The sequence below is a fragment of the Orbicella faveolata genome, unplaced genomic scaffold, assembly GCF_042242905.1.
Source record: "Orbicella faveolata isolate gen_17 unplaced genomic scaffold, um_ofav_v1 contig_25, whole genome shotgun sequence".
NCBI lineage: Eukaryota > Metazoa > Cnidaria > Anthozoa > Scleractinia > Merulinidae > Orbicella > Orbicella faveolata.
The window spans coordinates 27,191,639-27,203,418 of NW_028301553.1; the positions used below are offsets into that span (position 1 = coordinate 27,191,639).

Genomic DNA, 11,780 nt, shown 5'->3' on the forward strand with positions numbered 1-11,780 from the left:
TTGTTACAACAATCCAGAGGGAAACACGCTTGCAGCGACGGAGTTTGTCAGACTCCTAGAGGACTAGGGATCTGTTACAGCAAAACAATCCAACGGGAAGACAGAGAATACACAGTTCTTGGGTCCAACAGTGGAGTTTAATCCACTAAGGTACTCGGAACGTACCCGAATATAACCAGAATGTAACCAAAGAATATTTTACAAGGCACGACTATTTAAGCCGAAAGCGCAATTCTAAAAGATTACGTAAAGCCATTAAAAATTCCTAACTAAACATTATCTAATACATTTCAGGAAGCTCGATTGGCTGTAACGGAATTCATCGTTTACAACATTAATAACTTTCAAAACAATACAGGTAGATAACAGTTTAACAAAAGACTATCGCAGGTAGCAATTACAGTTCAATGCTTATTACAGTTATGATCCCACAACAAACTAGCAGGTGTCTGTTACGGTCCATGAACTGGAACAACAACCTGTAACTCAGAAATGCAATACGAACTAAAACAAATATATCTATGTTGGATTTCTATATTTTCCGGCAAGGAAAGCGATTATGTAAAACGCACTTAATTGTCTAATTTTCCCTCGTCACAATTACCATATACATGCATATATATAAACCATAATTTCCCGTTCGTAATTTCTATAATAAACTAAGACAAATTGTAACTTATATCTCCATAATTTCAATAACGTATATGATCAATTTTTTTTTATCAAAAATTAGTACGACGGAAACGAAAACAACAGCAACGAAATAAAATAAAATAAAACAAAAACTTCTCACTAATTATAGGCAAGTCATCTTGAAATTTGCCGTGTTTCATTTTATGCAAACAGAAACAAGAGCTAAACATATGACATTCTGATTACATCTGTATTGCTTACCACTTTTTTCAACGTGCTACCCCACTGGTTTACGAAACAAAAGAGGAAAACTACAACAAAGACATTAACACTGAGAAATCGAAAAAATAAAGAGTTTTAAAAAGGAACATGTTACTAAAGTCAATAATGGCAGATGGGTGAAAAATTCAATACCACCCCAGCATCTCACGGCAATAGTTTATTCATTTCACATTATTATTTTTAAATAACTTTAAAGTGGTACTATGATCAAATTTTTACCCCTTGATTTTTCAGGTTAATCACATAGAATTTTAGGAAAGATTAAAGATGCCGTTTACCGTTTACAAATATCTGCATTGGTTCCGGAGATATTCAAGTTTGAAAAATGAGTAAAATATGCAAATGAGATGACTGATGACGTCATACACTCAACCAAATATTACATCAAGTATATAAATATCGCTATCTTGGTCAATTTGCAGCAGAAACCATTGAAACTTGGTAGGCTAATAGTTCTAAATGCAACAAACCTACAGCTATAACAATTTCCATTCCCATGGCAAACTACTCTATTCCAGTCCCCTCTAGCCTGATTTCAATATTTTAGTGATTTTAAGTTTGGAAAACATTAAACAAGGCCATGAACTCAACCTAACGTATTTATATGCTTGCTGAATTATGCAGATGAAGCACCATTGGCAAATATCTATATAGAATGGTAAAAGTGGTCAGAAAAGCCTTTAATATTGTGGAGGTCTGGAACCCAGTATGTTGCCATAGTAACAAATTATTAAGTTCACATTGTAGAGCACCTCTAGTAGAATCTTACTGTAAAAAATCAAACATTTCTGATACAAATTGACTGAGATATCCTTGTTTATCATATTGATCAAAATGCGGTTGAGTGTATGACGTCATCACTTGGCTAATTTGCATATTTTAAAAATTTGAATATCTCTGGAGCGGAAAGAGATAATGGAAAACAGTAAACAGCACTTTTACTCTTGTACAGACTACTTGTTTATGTCTTAAAATGGCTCAGATTTGAAGGATGCGATTTTCGTCATAGTAGCACTTTAAATTTTGAATAAAATTTGAACTTAGTTTTGCACGCATATGCTAATAACATATAAGGCAGATCAACAAAAAAAAAATAACTATAATGTTCGCATATTGTCACAACTTCATAATTAATTTAAAAGGAGTCCATTGCTCATGAGAGGCTAAAAATTTGGCTAAGTATGATATGTGACATATATGGTTCATATTTTATGATTTTTTTTTTTTAACCAGCGGTCTTTGTGCACGCGTCGTTCATAGGTAACATAACATCTCTAGGACGATGAACTATTAGCATTGTATTTCATTAAAGATTTAAATACGAAGGAAAGTAAACAAACACTTGAAATTTATATGCGAGTCATCTTGTCATTTGCACTGTTTTATTGAAACAGCCGTGAGAGCTGAACAGATGCAACAGTTCTTTTCATAGCTAACTTTGCTTATTTGTATTACAATATAATCCCAACATGTATGTGAGGCAATTTCGGGCAACTTTTTAGTTTCTGCCCGAAATTACCTCGCATCACGACATTGGATTGCATTGTAAAGCAAATGAGAGAACCTAGCCGTGAAAAAGGTTATTAACTGCATAAAAGTTGATTTGCAACTAGCCTTGACCCTACTTGCTCAGGGAACAAAAGAGGGACTGGAAACATTGAAAACCAATGAAAACAGTGGCGAAAGAAGAAAAGCCGTACTAAAGTTAATTTTAATAGTTGGGTGAGACTGTGCAGTTGGTCCCTCGATTTTAAAATGGATTCCGAAATGTCAGTAATCCCACACATCAAGCCAAACTCTTGGATGCCGTCAAAATCCAATAAGGTTAATGTCGAGAGCAGCGCGTCTGAATCGTCAGAGCCAAGTAAGTTAATCGCCGTGAAACGCAAGTGGAATGGCTTCGTGGAATCGTCCACTCTCCATGGTTTGCAACATGTGTTCACTAGTCGATCTCCCTGTCGGCGCATTATCTGGGCCGTGTTTCTTCTGTTAGGAATGGCGTGGTTCTCTTTTCAGTCGTCCAAGCTAGTGTCAAAATACTACAGCTACCCAGTTGCCACAAAAGTAACCCAGGTTTACGAAGACGCACCAGCGTTTCCAGCTATCACCATTTGCAACTTTAACATGTTCAGAAGTTCTGCTGTTCAGGCAAGCGGATACGCAGACCTTTTTACGTACGTGTTGAGGCAGTCAAGGGGAATCGATGTTTCGAATGACACAGTGGACTGGAGTAAATACGAAAGCACTAACATGACCGAATTCACTTTACTCGCGGGACATCAAATTGAAGACACTTTGAGTACTTGTACTTTCAACGGAGAGCATTGCACTGGGAAAAATTTCACCGCCGTTTTAACTTCTATGGGTCTTTGTTACACATTTAATTCAGGTAAGTTTTTCAGGTGATACAAACTATCTCTCTACAACTGCTTTCTACAGTGTATACTATTAAATGTAGAATAAATTCGTAGTACATCGTTCTAATTTGTTTAATACCTCCTTTCGATTTCAGAAACCCATTTTTAAACTCACAGCTGAAAAAAAAAAATGACTTTCACATGTGCATACGCTATAAACTTTAATATTGTATTAGGGATTAGCAGGGAAAATCTGCGCAGAAAAATAAAATGAAATTATCACGTATTTCCCAGACTTCATGATTAATTTCAAAAAAGGAAGTCCTTTGTTTATATGCGGAGGTAATGTTTGCTAAGGGACCAAAATATACTTTACTTTGATTTTAAATTCCAGCTGCCTGTTTTGATGACTTCTTTGTAACCAGCTTAAGTATATTTGCGTACTCGTAATAGCTAATGGAAGGCTTCCAGTCATGCGCTATAATTGCTGACGTCTAAAAGTTTAGATATTGCTTTGTCGGGGTCTTTTGTAAGTTTTTAATTAATTGCAACACTTTGCATGTGTTTTATATTAATTCGACATCGCATGGTTTAAAAGGTGTTCGCTTGTATCGTGTGTTGTTTTTTAAACATATACATATATATTTTTCGTAAACCAACCTCAAGAATAAAACGCGTTAACCAAATGTTATTGTCGCGATTTCGATATTAAAAGGGGGAAAAAAATAGGTAACAAGTGGATAAGATACTGGACACATCAGCTGCAGCTAATTAAAATCAAAAAAAAAATTAACGTTCATACTATCTCTTTGGAAGTCTTGCAATAGTCATCTACTTAAACTGCAGAATTGTAATTTAAATTATATTATCGCACATGGATTAAGAATTGCCTTGTTCAGCGTTTAGAAATAAACTCTTGTCCTAAACAAATCACAATCCCTTTTGAGAAGACATTTTTTGTTCCTGCTTCATCGGATAACAGTGTGAGGGGGCGATAAAAATCAACATGCTGGACGTTGTGATGATTTCTAAAGCAAACACTGTAGTTTTTAATTTCGAACAATGAGTGACATGAGCTGAGGTAACCGATTTAAATTACAAAGCACAAATTGTCTGGAAGGCATGTAAAGGAAAGTGATTAAGTAGCTCAAACGCTCAAACAAAAGTTATATTTTAATGTTTACCTTGCCTACGAGCAATAACATAATGAACATAAAAATAAAAATAAAAATACATATAGTGGAACCCCGTTAATACGGTCACCAATGGGCCATGGAAATTTGACTGTATTAACTGGGTGGAGTCAAATTGCATGGCTGGTCTATTTTAAGTGACGTCTTGATGGATATACCTATGTATTGCAATTGCACTTCCAAACAACTGAATAAGCAACAGGAATGTAGATATAATCTTACAAATTAAACCTCAAATCAGTACGAACAGCATTTTGTTACATAACTGGCGTTTTTCCCGGTACAGCGCGCCCATTCATTGGCTAGTTCATAGTCACATTACATCTAGCAACGAAGCTGTTTCCCGCTAAATGCCATGAGCGGGGAACACTGCGAAAACTATGACGTCTAACGGGAAACAGTTCACTGTTACTTGCGAAATGTTGACCGCTGTTACACGTCATTTGTCAATAAAGTGATTACGTTTTCCAGCGGTTTGACCAATTTGTTTTGTCATATAACAAATCACTTAATAACCGGTCCCTTGGGGAATTGTGAATTTTGTTTCCCTCGAGTCTCAATGTTTAAACATTAAGATTCTCGAGAAACAAAATTCACTGTTCCCCTCGGAACCAGTCATTAAGTGTTAAATAATCCATCAAACATCTTCGCTCGCGCACGATTGGTCTAAACGCGTCAGGTGACCGAATATTCCCCACCTTAAATTGGAGAATATCTGAGAATATTCCCCAATTTTCAAAACTGCGCGTGTTGCGAAAATTATTTGAAGGATAATAAACCCAATAGCCTCCATATGCATTTGACTTTGAAAGTATGCTCGGACATTTGTCCGCGGACATTATCTGTTCGGGGAAGCTCACAGTTTTCCTCGAACTACGCTCTCGGAAAACTGTTCGCTTCCCGGAACAAATAATGTCCACGCACAAATATCCGAGCATATTTTCTCGCCTAATGGAGGCTATGGAAAAATGGCATTGACTTGACATGTTACAAGCACTTTGAATGTCTTTGGTTCAAGTGGTTGTATTAAGGGGAAAAAACTATAAAGGATTATACAGGCTGGGTTTCAGAATGTGGCCGTTGGCCGTGTTAACGGGGTGGTCGCATTAACGGGGTTTTCTTATAAGGAAATATAGAGGGTTTTCGTGGGGACATAAATAATTGACTGTAATGATGAGGTGACCGTATTAACTGGGTGACCGTAAGACGGAGTTCCACGGTATTTAAATTTACTTATAAACGAGCTGAAAGATTCCCACAACTAAGCCAACTTATTTTTACGCAACATTGTCTTTGTGTCTAGGTAAAGATGGTCAGCAGATTTTAAAGGTGAAGCAGGCTGGGACGAACTTTGGACTTCATCTTGTGTTAGATGTTCACCAACATGACTATTCCGCCATAGGATATCGCGCAGGCCTCAGAGTTCTTATTCATCATCACGAGACACCTCCATTAGTCTCTCAGCTTGGTTTTGCAGTTGGTCCTGGGACGAGCACATTTGCAGCCATAAATAAACAAAGGGTGAGGCTTAAGATTAATACCAGTCTTCAAGAAACAAAGCGTTAAATCTGGGAGTTTTAATTCCACCATATTAGACCAAAGTTCTTTTCGCCTTTTGACACCCTGAGGCCTTCTGAATAATGTCCTATAAAAAAACTGCACTATGTAAAAGCACCTGATATTGTGCTTGTTTTTCACTTCCATGTCCTGGCATGATCGATTCTACATAGTGTTACAACTAAGTTGATGAACAAAATATGCCTGAAAAGTTTTGTTAGTGTTCAGAGGAATCGCACGAGATACAGTCGAATACCGTCTTACGGTAACCTCGTTATTACGGCCACTTTTTTCTCAAATAACAAAACCCTGTTGATGCGGCCATCCCATTAATACGGCCAACGGCCACATTTTGAAGTCCTAATCTGTGTCATCCCTTATTATTTTACCCCGTTTATACGGCTTCCCGAACCAGCTCTGTTCATCTGTCCATCCTTAACACTAAATATAATGTGCTGATTGAAATTGTATTTCTTGCAAAATTTTACCTGTATTTCGGATGCTTATTAAAGAACAGTTGCAGAGAAATGCACTTGTAATGATTATCTGTTAAGACGTCGGTCAATTTAGACCAGTCATGAAATTTGACCCCACCACGTTAATACGACCATCCCGTTAATACGACCAAATTTTCATGACCTTTCATGGCCTGTTGGTATTACTGTAACGAATAAGTAGAAACTGTAATGTCTTACCACGCTAGGTGTTAATTCTGAAATTTACAGAGTTTACCTACCATATTTGGTTCCTATCTACCAACCTACCTACCTATCGACCGACTGACCCATTTACCTATCTATCCATGTCACAAGGTCATTTTTCCTTTTTGTTGCAAGGTTATCAACCTTCCAGAGCCTTACGAAAGCAAGTGTTTGGATAAGAATGAGACTAATGTGCCTGGTTACCCCAAATACACAACCCTAGCCTGTATGTTGACTTGTAAGACGAAATTTGTGGTTGAAAAATGTGGATGCAGGGACGTTGGAATGCCAGGTAAGTTGATTTTTTTTCCGAATGTTCAGTGTTCCTCTTCCAAGTCGTTGGTCAATTAAACAGTTAAGCTAAAGTAGTTTTAGAAATAGAGAACATTTTCTATCGATTTATGTTTTGTTTTGCTTGCCCTGCCGCCTTTTCTTCCTACTGTGATTTTTTCTTTTTTACCCAAAATATTAGATCCTAGATCCGCCACTGAATGTTGCAGGCAAAAAGTCGCAGCTAATCTTTCCACAACTCTTTTGACCTCTACCAAACTTTCACGAGTGTTTCCATATCCTCATAGAAACACAGAGATCCAGAGATGTTTCCTGTTTCATTTAGAAGATAATGTGAAAAAAATTCATTCTTTTGAATGTATTTCGACAATAAAAGTGTGAATTTTCTTTGCTCCCTCTATCATTACATTATTTAATTTCTGACGATTAAGAGACGAATTAGTCAGAAATTATAATTCTGACGGCACAATGGAGAGACTCTGGAACGTTTGTGGACTATTTAGGCTTTTATCGGGGGATTTAGGTCATTCTAGGTTAGTCAGTCTTCGTGTTCGTCCTCTTCTTTTATTATTAACCTTTTGTTATAGCAGCTTGTGTGTATAATTGCAAATGTTCTACGTTATTGATTTGGTACCCTTTCGTCGGGGTCTCGTGCCGCTGCATTTAGATGACGAATACGTTTCCACGCATATCTTGGCCACATCTTAAGGGTGTTCTTTTTAGTGGTCTTTCGTGTCTGGCGCAGTATATCATACAGGTTCTGATTGTTAGAAAAGATATTTATAATTTGCAAGGATACAGATTGCGTTGTAACACAGAATACATCTATATCAGATTACAGACCGTGACGCACCCTCAACAGACTATTCACAGTGAATGTCTTGGGTTAGTATAGTCCAAATCTGTAGTTTTCAACGCTGCAATCCACAGGTTAACCTAGCTTGTGTGGCATGGTATTGCATATGTGAACCAGACTAAAACCAACAACAGAAGCAGCACGGGTATTGGTAAAATTTATTTAGAGTTATTCATTTTATTTTTTCTTTACCACAATTTTTGAAACAGACGTGGGTAACTCCAGTGTTTGCAAACCTTTGGAGGCAGTAGGTTGCGCGGCGAGAGAGCAAGGTAAAATTGACCATTTACTTTGTTTGCCAGGCATTTACTGCTGTTTAGGTAGACAGATGCAAGAGGTTAGCTCAGAACACTGCAAAACAGCTTTCTATAGGGGCATGGCGTGAGCTTAGCAGGTGCGGAGAGACTTAACCTTTTGATTAAACCTTTGGCCGCATCAGCTATCTCCTCATAGAAATCAGAGAGCGACTGATTTAATTATTTTAGTAGCTTTTGACGAATTTTTTTTTAAATAAAGATTTCCAAGTATTTCTCCTACGTGGCAATGTATGAGTCTTGAGGTAAATCCGAACGATCTGATTGGTTCTTTCTCGATAGGGACTTTGCTAACGGACCGTGTCCATGTAGACGGTCATTAGCCGTGTATTTTGGCCCGAGCGCCATGTAACAATGTACTTACTAACCTAGCTTTCTCGAGCCGTTGCTACAGTTATATAACGCTATGATTGCTTAAGTGAGTTATAGTGTGGTCATGACGTTGTAGTGTGGTGGTGTCCAAAGGTTTCTAAACTGTCAGGTGTCTTAAAGCGTGACTTGTTTGCGTTATTTTCTAGGAAACTTTCAGAAGCTGAAGGGTAACCAGTGCGACTGCCCAGTGCCATGTGATACAATCTCCTTCAAACCAGTCCTGTCCTATGCACTGTTTCCCAACGACAATTACGTGAGACTTACACAGGAATTAAACGGAGAATACGGTTCAAACGTGTCAGAGATAACTCTTCATTACATCCAAGAATACATAAGGTATTACAACTTGTAATTGATCATTGTCAAGACCAATATTATTCCTTCGACCTACGGTGTAAAAGATACTATACTTCAAGCGTGATATGACAGGAGGTGGGTAGGGTTTCAAGGGGTTGTTGCAACTTGACTCCTGGGTTTTTGTTTGAATAGGACACGTCAAAATTATTTTCGCTCGCTGGATATACTTACTCTACAAAATGACGTGTTTAGCACATTATTCAATTCATCTTCTTGCATCAGGCCGCCATATTGGATTTCATTATTTTCTCCATAAACCAGGAAAGGTCGTGAACTGACAAAATTATTCAAAAGTTTTACTGGAATTTAATAAAGATAATAAATTTGCAATGTATGATTCCTAATCATGCACTTCGCAGACAAAGTTAGCAACTGGACCTATGTTATGTTCTTGAAGTTGGCATATTTCTTTCAACAGCCAGAACATACTGGAACTCACTATATACTTCCAAGAATTAGGCTACACGGCCATTGAACAGAAACCTGCCTACGATTCAGGAAGTCTGTGGGGTGAGTGAATGCTATTTACAGAAAATATCAATCGAAGAGAAAGAAGACAGACGAAGTTTGCCCCGTTTTGGATATTTTCAAAACCAGGTCTTTGATATTTGTGATGAAGAGTTGCTATTGTACTCTCGATTTCAAGAGTTTCAAATATTGAATATTGTACATTCTATTGTGTACTCAATTTAAATTCACTTGTAATGTTTTATCTAATTCAGCTCTAGAGCTGTGATTTTAAAGCTTCTATAAACTTATCTCTCTATCGCAATATAAGTTCAAGTGATTGCATCGAAAAAAGACTATTTTCCCTAAGTTTCCTAAGGTTTGGCTCGCAGAGATGTTATGAATAGTACAAGAATGCAATTAAAAAAAAAAAAACGGGGACCATTGCGCGCTCTTTTGTGCAATATGGATGGCCTTTTCAGTACCTATTTGACTACACGTCTACACGAAAACGAAAAGCCAGCGTTTTCAAATTCCTCCGGTTTGAGGAGCGTTTTCGAAAAGCTCCGTTTTCGTGACGGATTAGTGTAGTAGCTTATAAGGGATATTCTTTCAACTCTAGCCTTATTGATTTTTTTGTTATTTCGTATTTTTCCACAGCCGAAATAGGCGGACAAGTTGGCCTCTGTGTTGGTGCCAGTCTCTTGACCGTGCTTGAGTTTTGTGACGTCATGCTCGCCATTATTGGTATCCGTTTAGGGTTCCGATAAACACTTGAAAATATTTATCTCAACCTTGAAAATAATCTTACCTCTTATTCAAAGGTTTATTTACTTTAGACAATTGCGTTATACCAAAACTGGCTTTACATGGCAGCCCCATGTCTAAATTCTTATCATGTACAAAAATATTCTAAAATCTAAAAACTTGTGTAAAAGGCAAAAGAAACCAGAAAAATGTATGAAGCATTTTGATAAAATTTTTTACTAAATTTAGAAGGTGACTGACTGTATGCTCGAGTGAATTTGGTGTTTGGTAAACATTTGGTATCTTCTAGCCTTTTAATGTTTTCTTCTTTGCCTGAAAATTAGCATGTTAATATATCGCTTTGATTATTGTTCGCTTTGTTTTGTGATTAGCATATTGCTTTCAGTCATTTGTTTGTTTCACATTTTATCATTCCCATGTTGTAATTAGTCACTGGGATGTTAGATTGTCATTATTCCATTCATTTTAAATTAAAATACTGGAAAGTGCTTAACCAAAAAAAATATTGCTTTACCTTGCTTCCACGGTGTCTTGTTTATTGTTGGCTTGTTTGTTTGTTTGTTTGTTTGTTTGTTTGTTTTGCTGACTCAAGGCCATTTTAACGAATGATCTTTTGCTAGGTTTTCTACTCCAGTGCGATGGACAAGGATTGCAGTCCGGCTCGATCCCTGTGGCTCAAAATGATTGCAGGGCCACACTTACACTGCAGAATCCAAACATGTATCTTCTAGTTTCATTTTAGTCCGCTAGCAACACAATCTTGGCCCTGAAACCAAGGACGAGCGGCAGTCTGCTTTCTCTAATTCCAGATAACAAGATGGTTAAGAGCTGCGTACGCATTGAACACAACAAACCCAGCTGTTTGGTAACCTCACCTCTGTTACAAACAAAGCCTTGCGGGGAGGACACCCCGTCACCTGGCGTCAATAGACCAATTTCGATATATTAAAATTCAGCCTAAAACAACAGACCTCAGCACGAGGCTCCGGGGAATAAACCCCACAAACTCTGTATTTATTCCCCGGAACCTCGTGCTGAGGTCTATTGTTTTAGGCTAAATTTTAATATATCGAAATTGGTCTATTATTGTTGTGTTATTTTTGGGTACGTACCCGCTCATGTACAGTAGATTCACGGGTTTCAAAGTTTCTTTGTTTCTTTCTTGCGCTAGTGCTGCGCACTGCTGCCTTTCCTGCAGGGTCGAAGGGGAACGGGGGGTTGAGTTGACGGACTGAAGGAGACAGACGGGAGGGGTAGGTGAGAGATTGACGCCTCATATCTGGGTAAGATTTCTTACAGCCCAGGCCCACTACAAGTACATTGTTCAGGCGATATTTTGGGAATGTGAGAATTAAACCAGTCGTGATTTTCGTGAGATTTGGTCGTAATTTCTAAGTGATATCGCCGGGAGTTTGGATCACAATCCTTGTTTATTACCCTTGTGATCTGCTAAAACAAAATCCTCGGTTCATATTACTGGGCTTAAATATAAAGAAATTCTAGCGATAATACACTCAAATCGCGCTAAAATTGCAGCCGGTTACATTTCAATAAAAAATCACCGAAGATCAGATATCGTCTGCATTTTGTGAAAGTGGTCTTTACTAACAACGAAAGCGTTAGCAAATGATCATGTTATTTCAACTGATTTC

At 37.6% G+C, this 11,780-nt stretch overlaps 1 protein-coding gene across 1 annotated transcript; it reads left to right on the forward strand.

Annotated features, from left to right (window-relative positions):
- Positions 1-2,287: 2,287 nt before the first annotated feature.
- On the forward strand, positions 2,288-10,631 carry LOC110043572 (acid-sensing ion channel 4-A-like). Its single transcript, XM_020749041.2, has 7 exons — positions 2,288-3,304; positions 5,769-5,986; positions 6,859-7,015; positions 8,080-8,142; positions 8,703-8,892; positions 9,332-9,423; positions 10,021-10,631. Exons 1-7 carry the CDS (start codon positions 2,671-2,673, stop codon positions 10,128-10,130), a joined length of 1,464 nt encoding a protein of 487 aa, XP_020604700.2. The 5' UTR covers positions 2,288-2,670; the 3' UTR covers positions 10,131-10,631.
- Positions 10,632-11,780: the final 1,149 nt, after the last annotated feature.

What these genes read in the sequence shown, in the direction of transcription:
- LOC110043572 (XM_020749041.2), top strand. Translation starts at nt 2,671, where the DNA reads ATGGATTCCGAAATGTCAGTAATCCCACACATCAAGCCAAACTCTTGG. An exon ending in TTGCGCGGCGAGAGAGCAAG is followed by an intron (nt 8,143 to 8,702) that starts GTAAAATTGACC and finishes GTTATTTTCTAG; the next exon opens with GAAACTTTCAGAAGCTGAAG. An exon ending in TACATCCAAGAATACATAAG is followed by an intron (nt 8,893 to 9,331) that starts GTATTACAACTT and finishes TTCTTTCAACAG; the next exon opens with CCAGAACATACTGGAACTCA.